At 44.0% G+C, this 16,431-nt stretch overlaps 1 protein-coding gene across 3 annotated transcripts in view; it reads left to right on the forward strand.

Moving 5' to 3' along the window:
• WDR27 (WD repeat domain 27) overlaps nucleotides 1–15,898 on the forward strand; it is a 252,852-nt gene extending 236,954 nt beyond the window's left edge. For 2 of the 3 annotated variants that reach the window (XM_019549918.1, XM_019549919.1), the window contains one exon: nucleotides 15,752–15,898. In XM_019549918.1, coding sequence (XP_019405463.1) covers nucleotides 15,752–15,799 — 48 coding nt within the window. In that variant the 3' untranslated portion in view covers nucleotides 15,800–15,898. The remainder of the gene's footprint in view (nucleotides 1–15,751) is intronic. The other variant, XR_002103700.1, reaches the window with a different exon arrangement.
• Nucleotides 15,899–16,431: the final 533 nt, after the last annotated feature.

Here is a 16,431-nt window from a genome sequence, read left to right on the forward strand (position 1 = left end):
CCTTCAAGAGTAAATTGGATGCTTATCTTGCTGGGATCCTATGACCCCAGCTGACTTCCTGTCCTTTGGGCAGGGGGCTGGATTCGATGATCTCCCGAGGTCCCTTCCAGCCCTAATGTCTATGAAATCTTTGAAATCAAATGAGTGTTGAACAAGGGATTACTGTAGGTATTTAGGAGAATTGAGCTCTCCCCAACATATTCTTTCAGCAGAACTTTTCTGTAACTGTCAGAAGATTGTGAACTTATACTCACTTACAGTAAAGTCCCTTCATATCTCTCCAGCAATTTTAAAGCAGCTTTCAGGGTGTGTAGGTGTAACTAAGGCCCAGTGGAAAAAGAGATGTAGAATTGATGAGAATTGAGTCCAGTCTCCCCTCTGTTTTATTTGGGCTGCATTCTCCCCCAAGCTGTCTATCCTGGGACAGCAGGCAGGGAAGAGTTAACCTGGCTGCTGCCACCACCGTGGGACTGTTGCTCTTCAGGCTGAGCCGGGCCCAGAGAGCAGCAGTGGTAGACAAGGTAATCCTTCCCTACTTGTCCCCCTGGGCAGACAGTGGAGGTGGCTACAAGTAAGTGGGGGGAGGACAGTGAATAGGAATCTGGGGTGAGCAGCAGTGGGCCTGACTTGGGCCAGCAGGGGGAAGGGGGGCAGGAGGCATTGAGACTAAAATGTAGCCTAGAGTGACTACACCTTTGTGTAACATAAGCTGGGTAACACATACCACTCTAGGGCAGGATTATCTCTGATCTAACTTTGAGCCCCCTAACAAATGCTTAAAACTTGTTTAAGGTGTTAATGTGTGGACAATCCAGGTGTTAGGAGCTCCAGGAGCTGCCCAGAGTTACTGTGTAAAAAGGCCCTAAGTTTGATTTCAGGCAAACTCAGAGGATATATAGTTATTCACACTTGTGGACTTTGAATCTAGAAGCCACACTGAAGCTATATTTAGTGTTCTGACATTCAGAGATTCATTCATAGATTTTAAGGCCAGAAGGGACCTTGGAAGATCATCGGGTCTAGCCCCCTTCACCAAATAGGAAAGATAACTGGGGTTCAGGTGACCCCAGCAAGGTGACTGTCTAGTCTCCTCTTGAAGATTTCCAGTGTAGGTGATTGCACTAGCTCTGGAGGGAGCTTATTCCACAGTTTGGACACCCTGACTGTGAAGAAGTTTTTCTTAATGTTGAGCCTGAATCGATCTTCTAGGAGTTTGTGGCCATTAATCCTGGTTTTCCCCTTGGGTGCCCGGGTTAACAGTTGCTCACCAAGCCCTTGATGTACTCCTGTAGTGTGGCGGTAAGCTGCTACCAGGTCCCCTCTCAGCCTTCTTTTCCTCAGGCTGAAGAGTCCCAGATCCCTCAGCCTTTCCTCGCATCGCTTGCCATGTAAGTGTCTGATCATATGGGTGGCTCTTCTTTGGACTTTCTCAAGCTTGTGCATGTTCTTGTTAAAGTGTGGTGCCCAGAACTGGATTCAGTACTCCAGCTGCAGTTTCACCAGTGCTGAGTAGAGCAGAAGAATCACCTCTTGGTTTTGCTAGAGATGCATCAATTGATGCATGTCAGAGTATAATTTGTCCTACTGGCTACAGCACGACACTGCTGGCTCATATACATATGGTGGTCTGTTATTACCCCCAGGTCTCTTTCATTTGTGGTGCTAGTCAGTTTGGTACCACCAAGCCTGTAGGTGTGTTGGGGTTTGCTCCTGAGGTGGAGCACTGTACATTTCTCAACATTGAACTTCATCAGGTTCTGATCTGCTGAGCTTGCTAACCTGTCTAGGTCCACCTGTTTTTGTAGCATATCTTCAAAGCATGACCACACTCCCCCATAACTTGGTGTCATATGTGAACTTGGCCAGTGAGCTCTTCGCTCCCACATCAAAATCATTAATAAAGATGTTGAAAAGTACTGAGCACTGACCCCTGCTGGACACCACTGCCCACTTCTCGCCAGGATGACACATCCGTTCATTATGACTCTCTGGGTCCTATCCTGCAGCCAGTTTCTCTCCCACCTGACTGTCTCAGAGTTAAACCCACAATCCTCCAATTTTCTCGCAAGGACATTGTGGACTACTAGATCAAAGACCTTGTGGAGGTCAATGTATACAATGTCAACCTCATGTCCAGGTGGCGAGTTACCTGGTCATAAAAGGAGATGAGGTTGGTAAGGCAAGACCTGCCCATGATGAAGCCATGCTAGCTGTCATTCAGAATCTTACCTTCTGCAAGCTTATCACAGATAGATTCCTTGATGAACTTTTCTAGGATTTTACCTAGAATGGAAGTTAGGCTTATTGGCCTATAGTTACCAAGGTCCTTCCTCCTGGCCTTCTTGTGGATGGGCACAACACTGGCCCTCTTCCAGTCCTCAGGGACTTCTCCAGTGTGCCACGAGTTGTGAAAGAGTTTTGCCAGGAGTTCCACTATGACTTTGGCCAGCTCCTTCAGCACTCTCTGATGAAAATCATTTGGTTCTGCTGACTTGTATATGTCTAATTTTTTAATTGGTCATACACCAATTCTATGGCAATAGTAGGAAGGTGATAATTCCTACCATGCTCATCCTCTGCTCTACTTGGCATGGTTTTCCCTTTGGTCCAGTGAAAGACTGAGGTGAAGTAGACATTCAGGAGTTCAGCTTTGTCCTGGGTACTGGTAACCAGCTCTCTTGAGTTGTTGAGCAATTGCCCACATTCCCATTTGTTTCCTCCTGTTCCCTATGTACCTAAAGAAGGACTTCTTGTCCTTGATTCCCGTTGCTAATCTAAGTTTGGTTGCTGCTTTAGCCTATCTTATCTGTTCCCTGCAAATGTGGGTTGTTGTGGAATAGTCTTCCTTGAGGCCCGCCCCGAGCTTCCATTGTCTATATGCCTCTTTCCTCCTTCTTAAGAGGACCATGATTTCCCTGTTTAGCCAAGAGAGATTCCCAGCCCTTCTGTTACTTTTTCTCTGCATGGACTTCTTTTGTGTTTCAAGGATCATGTCCTTAAGGAACAACCACTCTCTGTGCACATCTTTCGCCTTTGGTCCCGGGTCCTGCAGCACTTGCCCTACTAGTGACCTAAGCTTGTTGAAATTTTCATTTTTGAAGTCCAAGACTTCAGTCCTGCCATCTGATTTGTCTGTCTTATGTCGGACAGTGAACATGATGGTTTCATGGTCACTGTTGCCCAGACTTCCCTCTATATTTAAGTCAGTCACAAGGTCATCTCCTTTGGCCAGGACCAAGTCTAGCATAGCGTCCTCTCTGGTTGGCCCATGTACCTCCTGAGTCAGGAAGAGCACCTCAACACAGGTCAGGAAGGATCGCAACTGATCCAACTTGGCCAAGTGTTCCTCCCAGGATATGTCTGGATAATTAAAATTGCCCATGGTGACCATGTCACATGCACGTGCAGCCTCAGTCAATTCTTGGGTGAACTCCAGATCAAGTTCCTCCCCCCTGGTTTGGTGGTCTGTAGTATACAGCTACAGTTATGTCTCTCTCACAATGCTACCAAGGAAGATGGATGCATTGCTGTCTATGTGAAGGAGCAGTACACCTCCTTGGAGGCCAGCATTGGCTCCAAAAATGGACAGTTTCTTTCGCATAGAGGGCATAGCCCTGTATAGCTATATTCCAGTAATGTGAGGAGTCCCCCCAGGTCTCTGTAATCCCTACTAGATCATAATGTACACTGGAGAGTAGGAGGGCTGGCTTCTGCTTGTTCCCCATGCCCCTGGTGTTAGTATATAGGCACCTGAGCCCTCCTACTGAAGCCCTTGTCTTCCTGTCCCACTGTCCCTCAGCTCCTGCAAAAGTGCAGGGTATGTCTATGTGAGATGTCACTGTGCAGTGGTTACTGCACATTTATTTAGTACTTGTATAAATAAATAAACAGTAGTGCAGATTAACACTGTTTTTGTGATGCTACTGCACAGTAGCATCACGTTGCAGTTTCTGCCACACAACGCTACTGTGCAGTAGTATCAGGCTACTACTTAGTTAGAGTCTTGTGTGGATGTGCCGGCTGAGTAGTTAAAGGGATAAATAAGGGGATGCTGTGGTATTCTGAATAGTCTAAGGAAGACTGGGTTTTTTAAACCTCTTTCATAAAGTAGCTGAAAAATATAGAGAGAAGCTGTGAATTTTACTTTTAAGAGTCTGAAAAGACACCCAAAGGCATAAGTGACAGGCTGTTCATCATATTTCTTGGCTTTAAATAAGAACCAGTTATTCTAGTATAATGTCTTTTTTGAATAATGCCACTTTAGAGTTAAGAAGAGGAATAAAAGGAAAAATCTAATTATTTACATTGTTTAATTGAAAGGACAAAACAGTTAGGTTTGTAGCATTTTATATTGTTCTGTAATTATCCCTCCTATGCTAGCTGTTCATAAATTGAAATAAAAATTAAGCAGGCATGGAAGCATATGACCTACATCAAAACATTTTCCTTCAATAACCTGAAATAATCATGGAGACCTGAACATTGTCCGTATGCAAAACAAATGCCATGCCACCAATGAAATCCATTAAAATTCCCTTTGAAAAGTAAGATGTATTTTTTCTTGCTACTCCAAGCTCTTGGGTCTAATGTTTTGGCTATAGCAAACTTCTGAAGCACTGGAGCCTGACCTAAAAGAATCTTAATAAAAAAGTCAGGCTGAAGTAAAGGGGCAACTGTCCGCGGGCCCACCCGCAGTGGTGCGAGTTTGGGCACCCGCGGATCGCTGTGGGGCTTGCCCTCCTGATCCAGGGGTGGCTCCCGCTCCTGGTATGCTCTCGCCAAGTCCCCCTGCCACGACTTTGCTGTTATTAGGTCCAGTGAATTCCCTGGTGCGCGCACGTCCAAAAGCGGTACCTCCTGTCCAGTCCGGTCCGGGGTCCTTGAGGGCTCCTGCCTCCCCTACACCTTCGCCCAGGCCTCCATAATGAGTCAAAAGGGGGGCCCCCCTTTCCTCAGCTGTAGTCCCTCGAAAGAAAATTGTCCCGTTAGCGACACACGAGCCGTTCAGCCAGCTCCCCGCCGGGGCTGGCTCAGGTTTCTTGGTGAGTCCCGTCCGCCTCCTGGCGGAGGCCTGTGTTCCCCGATTGGGGTTCCCTCTGGGCGGCGAGAGCACGCCGCTCCTGCCTGGGCTCTGTTTTCTGCCCAGTACCGCACGGGCCGGCCCGCCTCCGCCGCTTCCAGCTACGGGCCGTGCTGCTTGGGGCTGGGATGGGGAGCTCCCCCACCCCAGCCTTCACAATCTGTTCAATGGCCCACAGGGCCCTCCGTCCCTCGTGTCCCGCCCCTACGGGGCCCTACCCAGCTCCAGAAGACCCTCGCCGGGTGCTGATCTGCTGTCCTCCCTCGCGCCGCTTCCCCGCTGGGAAGCTCCTCCTTCTCCTCCGGCTCTTCCGGTCCCCCAAAGCTCTGCGCCGGCGCCGCTTTTGAGCCGCCCGTCTCCTTGCCACACCTGGGGAAGTTAATTAAGGCGTGGGCCACCAAGCACCACGTGGGGTTCGCCTCCCGGGCTCTTGTCCCTGCTGCGGCTGCGCCACCACTCTCGCGCCCCGCGCTCCCACGTTGCCGGCCCCGGCCGGGTGTGCTCCGACTGGCCTGGTCAGCCCTGGGGCTCTTTGGGGTCAGGGCTCTTCCACAGCAACACATAGGAGTTTTAAAGAACGGATGCCAATCACAAAGGTAAAGTTCATAAACAGTGACCTCAATCTCATTCTGTGCACATGTTTATGTTTTGTGTGTACACAATGGAATTCATGAGAAATCTAGATTTCTACCATGGGTAGTGAGCAGTGACATACTTCAGTATAAATAGACGTTTCAATAGCAATTACAGTAAGGGTGGCGAAAATTTGGAATGGGCTTCCAAGGGAGGTGGTGCTGTCCCCTGCCCTGGGGGTCTTTAAGAGAAGGCTGGATAGACATCTGGCTGGGGTCATCTGACCCCAGCACTCTTTCCTGCCTAGGCAGGGGGTTGGATTCGATGATCTGTTGAGGTCCCTCCCAGCCCTAGCATCTGTGAATTACTGCATAAATTGCTTATTGGTGCCTTCCTTAACAAGACCAAAAAATACCAACATAAGGGTCTGTAGCAGGGCACTAAGGTGCCTGCTACTGATAACAGGAATATGGGCTCAGCTGCCACTCACCAGGGCACGGGTCTGGGGCCAGATAAGGCTGAGGCCGCCTGAGCCCCAATTTGCGGGAAGTGCGAGCAAGGCCCCAGTGCGGGCAGGGAGTCCAAGGCACAGGCCCTGGTTGGGGGCGAGAGCATGGGGAGCACGAGGCACAGGCCCTGGCGCGGGCGACGGTATAAGAGACAGGCCCTGGCACAAGCAACGGTATAAGAGACAGGCCCCGGCGCGGGCTGCAAGGGCCGCGGGGGGACAGACCCCGGCGAGGGCCGTGGGGTGACAGACCCTGGCTAGGGCTGTGAGGGCCGCGGGGAGACAGACTCTGGCGCGGGCTGCGATGGCCACGGGGTGACAGACCCCGGCTAGGGCTGTGAGGGCCGCAGGGTGAGACAGGCCCTGGTGCGGACAGTGTGAGCCACGAGGCCCGGTGCAGGGCGGTGGTACAGAGGCAGGGCCCCGGTGCAGGGCAGCAGTACAAAGGCAAGGCCCCGGTGTGGGTGAGAGCACGCGTGACAGGCCCCATGCCACAAGGGAAGCGAGGGGGCACCTGTGAGGGTGAGACAGGTGGGCACGGGGACAAGTCCGAGGACCTGTAAGGGCACGGGCGACGGTGGGACTCACGTGCAGCCCCAAAGGTCAGAGTGCACCGGGCGATTAGACTGAGCCAGGATACATCCAGGCACCATGCCAAAGAGGGTAGAAAGGCAGCCTCCCCTGAACATATTAACATCAAAGACGTGGCGGGCGAGATAAAGAGGGTGCATTTAAACCAGATTTGGCACGGTAGGTAGGGGCGCTAGGGGAGGTTACAGCACCCCTAGAGGTCATCTCTGCCACAGGGTTCCTCTTAATGCAACAAATTCAGAACATGTAACATATGTCCCACACATTTGACACTAGTGGTTTTAACTGTAACTTTCAAGGTAAACCTGGTATCTGTCTGTCTTGGGTACATGTATGGCCCTCAGCATCATAGCATCTGAATGTCTCTCAGTATTTCATGTGTGTCCTCCCAATGTTGTTATCATCATTTATAGATCAGGAACTGAAGCACAGGGACACTGAGCCAGATCCAGCAAGACAAACCTAGGTACCCAAGTCCAAGAAAGTCATCCATAAAAAATGTGCTTGTTTAGGTACCTGAGAGGCCATAGGCACCTAAGTTGTCACCAATCCAAGTTACTCTGGTTAGTTCTACAGTACACAATTCTGCTGGTATGCCAGTTAGTTATGTGAAAAGATCATGCCTCCTAACTGGAATAGCCATGCCAGCAAAATCCCTGGTTGACATTACCTATGCCAGCAAAAGAGCATTTCTGCTGGGGTAACTTATGTTGTTCAGGTTGGGGTCTAGGTTTGCCAACAGATAACCTCCCCTTTTGCTGGCACACTGCATCTGCACTAGGAGATTCTGCCAGTACAGGCAATCCTCAACTTACAATGTTGTGAGTTACAATTTTTCGCTCTTACAGTGTTTATAAATTGACACCCTGTTTCAACTTTCTGACATTAGTTTCAACTTTTCAATACTTGATCTGATGCCACGCTATGCCAGTGAACAAGTTCACTGCATCGCCCATCTCTCTGGAGAACATCTGTACAAACTTCCTTGGACACTTTCTTTAAGAAAGCAGACAAGGTTTCAGAAAAGCCTCCAGCCAAGAACCTTTCAAAAAGTCCAACCAAGAGCCCTTCAAAAAGTCCAGCAAAGTCATGTCAAAGAAGTCCTTCCAAATCGTTATGATTGCTATTTACAATATAAATACATTAATGTAGCTATATTACTCATCTATAATTGGTTGAAGTCATTTAAATGAGTTCTATTGGTTGGAAAATCCTTTGTGTATACTGGGGAGTATCTCCATCTGTGGGTTTAGGGGTGCAGTACCTAACCATCTGGGCTGTAACAGAAGATCTTAGAGAAATAAAAAGTGAAAATAGAGAAATTATCCAGTTTATTTCTTCTAGGCTTCTAGAACAGCAAACATCTGTGAATATGAAGGAAATTGAGGGTAACACAGATTATTCATGCACCTTTGCCACCTGGAAGGGTATCTGCTTATCTTCCCCTGTCGATTTGAATTGGTCACTTGGAACAACAACTGTGATGATGCATGCTAAGAAGCTAATCACTTGTCTGGAATTTCTTCTTTGAACAAATGCAAAAAGAATTTAATAAAGTACTGGAGTAAATCTGGCATGCAAACAGGAGAGTTTAACAGGGGAATTTCCTTGAAGTTGCCTGTTGACTGAAGTGAATGGAGAAAAGAAAACAAATTCTAAGAATTTCAAACTATTAATCTCACACATGTTCCTGATGTTGGTGAGGTATTATTTGGATGCAATGTATAGTTTGTGCACCTGCACTGTGAAAAGATTTTTTTAAAATCTGGAGATGGTTCAGAAGAAAATGAGAATGATAAAAGATTTGGAAATATGATCTATGAGGTGAGGTTGAAAGAATGGGATTGGTTGTACAAAGAGGATGACGATGAATAGTTTTCCATGGAAAAAGCAGGGAGGGCAAGAAGAAACCACCCTAACTTGCAGCAAAGAAGATTTAGATTAGATATTAGCATTTATCTTAAAGTTTTCAGGCGACAGAAATAGTGGTGGATTGTAAATAACTGTGAGAACAGCTCGGTTATACAGAATAACCTAGCTCTCTCGGTAAAGGGGGCTTGTCTGAAATACTTATATGTTAATGCAGATAAATGAAAGGTTTAGAATCAAATAAGGTAAGCAACATAGGTTGGAGGAAAGTATCCGGGAATAGAGAATGAATGAAAGACTTATGTTTCTTGGTAACTGGCCAGTTGAACATGGGCTCCCAGTGGAGTTCTGTACATATGAAGGTTAATGCAGTTCTTGTATGTGTGAACAGGAAAGTATCTAGGGGGAGCAGAGAGCTCCTGTTGCAGCTGTGTACAGCATTAATGGAACATCAGTATCATTAGATCTGGTTGAGGTATATCCTTGGGATCAGTGGTCGAAAATGGCTGTGGTTATTACGTAGTCAGATCTTCCTGGACAAAACATTTTCTCTCTCCCTTCTGGGGTTTGGAGAAACTCTTGCTTATTTTTTCAGCAGTATTTGTCCAACAATGAGGACAATTTCAGTTCCAAGTCAGTGGAACCTCTCTATGCACCAGTCTTTCTCCCATGAGAAGGCAGGTGACCATTAGCAGAAGAACCTGGGGGCTTCTAAGATTTATAGAGGCACCTAGCCAGAGAGCTCCAGCTTTTTTCTTGGTGTTTTTGAACCAGCCTAGAGAATAAACTTTTTCTCATTATTTTTAGGCAGAGGGCTATTTTTAAAGAACAATGGAAGTCATAAAAATTGAATTTCCTCACATTTTGTTGAACACAATCTTTTTTTTTTTAAATTAATTGACTCTGCCTCTTGTCTGCATGGACAAATTTTCTACCCCTTAAACTCTACTGCCCATGGGGGTGACACAGACAAACCATCTTCTCCTCCCACCCCCAGGGTTGTGGCCTGGTTGGGAAGCTCACAGGGGCACATACCAGTTTGGGAAGGAGGTGGAGGGGAAAGAAAGGTCAGGGGCCGGATTGGGGTTCCTGTGAACTGGAATTTCCCAATCCAAATTTATTCAAACATGAGACTTTCTTAAATTTACTTACTCTTGGTGTATTTAAATTCTTTTAAAATTACTTTTTAATTTTTTTTTTTTTTAGTTTTTTCTAAGGTGCATTGTGTTAGAAGTATGAATGAGGGGCTGGAGTGGATAATTTTGAGACCATATGGATAGTTCTGTATGAATAGTTACCTTCTTGCAACATAAGGGACTGGACTCTGGCCCAGGAGGCCTCTTCTAGCCCTATGGTCTTATGTGTTTAGATGGTAGCTCAGAACCAGTTGGAACATGGCTCTAAGTTACGTACAGTTTCTGTACTGACTGAACATGTTGATGTCAGCCTTCTGCTGACACTGATGAAGAAATGCAGCATTGCCTCAGATATGCAAGTGCAGCCTTTGGATGCCTGAGGAAACAGGTCTTTGAAGATTGTGACATCAAGTTTGAAAACAAGCTCATGGTTTATCATGCAGTCATGATCCTTACCTTACTGTACAGAGCTGAGATGTGGACAACGTACAGGAGAGATCTCAAGTCATTGGAAAAATACCATCAACGCTGCCTGCAGAAGATCCTTCGAATCCAGTGGGGAAACAGATGCATCAACATCAGCATCCTTTCACAAGCAAACACCACAAGCATTGAGGTGATGATCATCCAACATCAACTTTGTTGGGCCGGCCATATAGAATCATAAAAAGTTAGGGTTGGAAAGGACCTCAGGAGGTCATTTTGTCCAACCCCCTGCTCAAAGCAGGACCCAACCCCAACTAGATCATCCCAGGCAAAGCTTTGCCTAGCCAGGGTTTGAAAACCCCCAAGGCTGGAGTTTCAGTAAATCATCTGGATGTCAGACTCCAGACTCCCAAAGCAAGTTTTATTCTCACAGTTCAGTCAACTTGTATGCTCAAGAAGATGGCAGAGAAAATGTTTCAAGGATGTCCTTCAGGCCAGCTTGAAAAAATGCAACATCAACATCAATTCTTGGGAGACTATTGTCCAGGACTACCCCAAATGGAGGAAAAATCTACTGCAAGGACCTGAGTACTTAGAAAGCTTATGATGACAACAAGAGATGGAAGAGTGGGAACGGCAAGAACAAAGTGTTGCAGACTGGACCAATAATCCAGTTGCACCCACCCCACACACAAACAGGTGCCTGAGTTGCTGTAGGACCTGTTGATCCTGGATTGGCCTTGTCAGTCATCTTTAGACCCAAAGATAAAGCAATCATGGAAGATAGATAATCATCCTCAATTGTGAGGGTCTGCCAATGATAATGAACATGTTGAACTAGGTGGAAGCACTTTCTGTTATCTCTGTCTCCTGTGATTTCTCTTGCTAAAGTGGTTTAATTGTTTTTGGAAACCAAGGATGAGTATAAATTAAACTGTTTTGTTTTGGCAGAATGTTTTGTTCAAAATTGGTAGTAGACTGTAAATATACTTGAGCACATTTTCAGATTCCTAATATGATAGCTGGCAGTGTCTGAATTCAGAGATACTGTGGGTTGGACAGTGGATAGCTTCCCTAATCTGTTTCAAAACAAATGGCAATTTGCTTTACCAAAAATTAATGAGGTATTGTGTTAATTAAAATGTTTATACTTTGCAAAAAGTAACATGCTGTGTAAAAATGTCATCATGAAATTCCACGTTTGTCTTTCAATGTCTTTTAAGCACAAATGTGTTTTTTTTAATGAGCAAAACAGTGTTTTATTCTCCTGAGTTATACAAGCTTGCTCTGAAATCCAAATGTCTGGCTGTGTTCACACAATTCTACAAAGGTTCTAAAGCTGAAACTTAACAATTCTTTTGATGATGTGTTTTAGTACACACATTATCATAATCTGTGTTGTCTGGCTATGCTACACTAGCATGAGTAAAATGTGTATGACAATTAGCAACATTTGTAAGTAAAATTCTTAACACTTGCATGGAGCAGGTTTGTTGTATAAGGTGTCATTTTAATAAACTCACTTTTCAGGTTTTTTTTTTAAATACATCTTCATTTCTGGGTACACCTGCACTTATGCATTTCCTGGTTCGGGGTGCAACAAGTGCAAATGCTCAAGTTTTGCATAGTGTTCTTCTGGTGGCATTTGTGGCCAACAATAAAGCAGGGAAATGATGGAAATATACAAAATCCATGTATTGTGAGATTTCTGGAAAAAAATAGTTATCTAACTTAGTGCATTTCACTTTCTTCTTTCCCATACTTCCACATCGGTGCTACATGCAAGTTACTGCTATTATAAGGTGAATTGACATGAAACAGCGATGATGAAATCCTCTGTGGAGCTACAGACATCGGAGAAAACACACAAAGCAGTTCTGAAAACACGAGTGTAACTCCTGTCCCAGCTGTGCTGCGGCACCTGTGAATCTGCAGAGCTCTGCAAGATCTACAGGTGGAAATATCAGACTGTAAAGATTGCCCCTTTTTCTGTTGGCCTGTGGAAGTAAAGGGTGAAACAGTAGGGAATGCTGAAGAAAAGAGCAAAGGACCATAGAGTCAGCGAAGTATGCTAAACATGCATCTTAATTTCAGGAAGCTCCATAGGCTCCTACTGGCTTCTTTTGAAGTATCTTGTCTGCCCCTATCCCTCCCCACCCTGTCCCCCTAATCTGGCTACAAACTGTGCCCCTTAAAACATTCAGGATTCTGGGAACATTCAGATATATCTGCAATAAATGCAGAAAGATAACTTCCTTGAGAGCAGGTCACAAAAGTTGATGGGAGCCTTTTATCCACCCCAAAATAAATGGGTTGACAAAATAGTTGACTAGCAAGGAGAGGACAAGAGCTCTCAAGGACTTGTCAATGTCAGTGGTGAGTAGAAGAAGCAGTATTGCCAGAAGTATGGGAAAGAAGGAGAAATGAGTTAGGGAGGGAATTTATGATGACTGATAAAAAAAACAAAAAACTAGGACATAAAAAGAGGAGGAGAGGTCTGTGTAATATAAGGGGCACATTACATTTAGTGTTTGGGAGTATAAGAACAATATTACATCACCCAACACAAGTTTCCCATTACCTTCAACTGATCTAGGTGGCTCACCATAAAGTCCAAGGATAGTTCAGTCTTCAAACAAATGTCCTTCTTGGCCCCTCTCTTAAGATGTGCACTGCAGTTTCCAGTTGTGCTGTGGATTTTTGTCTCTGCTGGTAATTGGAGTGGGATTACTCCGCTCGATTTATGTAGGATGCAGTTGGAAAAATATACACAAGCATCTTGCGATTTCTGTCAGTTTGGATTGGGTTCAAGTAATGATCTTTGAGTAGAAAGCTCCGTACCTTTTTTCCAAAGCCTCTGCTATCCCAGCTGTCAGATGTCTTCATGCAAATTGGTTGAGTAGAATTGCCATTTACAATGCCAACTTTGTTGTGGTTTCTAGATTCTTACAAGAATCAAACAAACCTCAGTCAAGTTTGGTGCAAGCTCCTCAGCTCTCTCCGACACAGTCCAAAGCGCCGTTCAGTTGCTGGCTCAACACTTGGCATTTCTACAGTAAATAATGTTGCATTTTGGTTACTGTTTCTGAAATGTTAAGGATTCCATGGTATGGTGAGGAGAAAGGATGCACGTGGAAAAATATTTTTCTTGATGTGTGGACATGCCTTCAGAAGTATGGACCAATATGCTGTCCAAACAGATTAGTCTCAGTGGAAATTTTTAGAACTGGTCTCTAATTCATTAAAGATATTTCACTAAATTCTCCATCACTGGCTTGTCAGTCTTCAACAATGGAATGTGAAACTGGAAAATGACTTGGATGCATAGCAGCTTATGTGATGCTTCTTTTGTATGTTGGGTTACAAGTACATTTTGCTGCATTAGTAAACGCCAATGGTGACTGAAATTGCAACAGTTTCTTTCAAAATCCATTTAATCTCAAGAATTCTAAGTGCCTGTTTTTGTTGATGAAAGTGAAAAGGTTTATAGAATCAGTGTCAGCTCATTGAAAAAATGAAGGAATGACTAAAACTGAATGATGGGGTTTGTTGTTTAATGCCATTTAATAACTGAGTATCAGATTCAATCAGGTAGCTGATTCTTTTTTTCTAACTGCTTGCCTAGTCAATCAAATTGAGTTATTTCTGATTCACATGCTGTCATCAGTAACAAGGAAACTTCAGTTAGAACTTAGCTAATAATTCAGTAGAACAGAATCCATCTCAGACTCCCAGGGCTGTGTAGGCTTTGGGGAGTTGACAGGAATGCATTTTAATATAAGCATGTTTAATTATCCTATAGGTTATAGCACCACAGGTATACTTGGCAGTTATCAAAAAAATCAAATAAAAGATCCTTGCCTTAGGATCTTACAATTTATATTAGATAAAATAGAACTAGAGAGGAGCATTAAAGGAAAGGTAAATGATAGGTAGGGGGAGCATTAGAACAGAAAAATCATTAGGTCATTAGAAAAGAGCATAGAGTAATGGGTTTCTTCAGCCTGTGGTGAGCATAGAGCAGTGGGTTTCAGTCTGTCATCTATAGACCCCTGGAGGTCTGCAGACTATGTCTAGGAGTCCATAAAATATGACTAAGGTCAATCAAAGGTATGTAAATACCCACACGTACAGTTCAAAGGGGTTTGCACCTCCATTCAAATTTTTTTAGGGGTCTGCAAATGAAAAAAGGTTGAAAACCACTGGCAAAAGGCCACTTTACCTGAAGGTAGAGAATAGTGGAGTGAGTTATCAAAGCCAGAGCACAGACCCAAAAGAATAAGCATGAGAAGAAGCAGCTCTAGGAAAAAAATTGACAATGAGAGCTGTCTTGAACTGTTTAGAGTAAAAGCTATGGCACAGATTTCAGATGATCAGATTTGTCACTCAAGTCACAAATTATATGACTCATGCTACTCACATGGTATATCTCTTTAATAAAAGGTACTGTTTGTAAATCAGCACTTTTTATCATGGTAAGCTTTTAGGGCTAATTCCTATTTCCCTTTAGGCCCCTAAAGGGGACATATACAGATGTATAACTGCAGTTTTTGGCACCTAAATCCAATGTGTGATTGAGCTCTGGGTACTGAAGTGTGAGTGCTTTAGTTGCAGAAGAATCATGACTAGCAGGTGTTTGGTACAAGAAGGAAAAGAAGGTCAAGCATTTAACTTCTTGGTTAGGACACTTGCCTAGGGAGCAGGAGGCCCAGAATCTAGGCTTGCCTCATCCAGACCAAATTTGAACATGTATGTTTTGTTTTAATAGCAGTTTATTGTTGTTGTTCTTTTTAAATGCCTGTCACATGGAAGAATTTACTTTATGGAATTTAATACCAGTAAAAGTTAATGGCACATAGCGGGTATGTCTACATGTTGCCATATGGTGAAGTTGTTACTCCACTGTGCTTTAGTACTTCCTTTTGGACATAATAAAACACAGTGCAGTAACTCCTGTACTGTGCCATAGGGGTGGTACATGCTTAAACTTCCCCGCTACGTTGCCATAGCAGCATGCTGTAAGCAGGGAGAGCACTGCTATGGCAACATAGCTACCAATCATATAGATCTGCATGATGGCTATGTTGCTGTAGCACACCATACATTGATGTAGTATGTCAGTAAGTTTGTTGCCATAGGGCAACATGTGGACATGCCCAGGAAGTACATATGCTAATATTCCTGGTATAATTCAAAATTTTTTCCTTCATAATTTGTGTTAATTGGCTTTCTCTTGACCCAGAAGTTGAGTCAAATATGCTCAGATCTGTTTGAGTATATACTGAAGATTTAGTTTTTAAAACTGTTCATGAGGTAACAGATCTTCAAAAATGGCCAACTGGAGAAGAAACACTAAATAAAGTGGAATTTTCAGATTAATTTGAATTAACTGGATTAATTTAACTGATTTTTTGTTTTTAGAATGAATTCTGAAACTCTTAACCTTGGAGTATTTTAAATACCTTGTTAATGAGGTTTATTCAACTAGGTGCTCATCTAAGCAAAGTTCACTTGCTGCAAAAAAAAATCTCTGTTGAAACTACATGTTCTTTTCTTTCTGACCTACAGCTCACCACAGCCACCTTGGATGGCAAACTCCAGTTATTTCTGCCCTGATAAGTCATGGAATTTTGACACTCGAGAATAATGGCTTGCTGAGAACAAGATAATCAATAACTGGTCAAACAGCACAATATTACTTTTTGAACTACATTTTTAAAACCTGGTTCTGTAAGTTCAAACTGTGTTCACAGGTTACTACTGTGTAGAAACAATCTGTCACTTCTATTGGAAAAGTAAAGCCAAAAGACCATGAGATACAGAAGCACCCATGCTGACCTCATACAACCAAGCACTGTAGTAATAACTTTAATGGACTGTTTGCATGGTTAAAATGTCATGTGCTATAATGCTTTGCCAGACTAGGCTTGTCTTCTGTAGGTTGGTGACACAATTAAAATAGCAGTTCTTCCACATTTTAAACAGGAAGTCTGCCTGTAACCAGTGACTTGAAATTGTCTCAAAGACAGGAAAGTTTCTCTTCATTCATTATACTACAGCCATGCTGGAGCAATCCATACCATTGCAAAACTAATGCAGTTACTGGAAGCAGCAGAATTTTGCCTTCATTTATTAAGAGCCAGTGTGATTCACAGCCGTTTGTATTGTTGTACTCATTAAGTGCTTCTGTTATTTCTTAGAAAATATGTGAAAAGGGCTTAATTTTGAAGGATTTGTCTTTGTTACAA

The sequence above is a fragment of the Crocodylus porosus genome, unplaced genomic scaffold, assembly GCF_001723895.1.
Source record: "Crocodylus porosus isolate Cpor-Errol unplaced genomic scaffold, CroPor_comp1, whole genome shotgun sequence".
In the NCBI taxonomy this organism is placed as follows: domain Eukaryota; kingdom Metazoa; phylum Chordata; order Crocodylia; family Crocodylidae; genus Crocodylus; species Crocodylus porosus.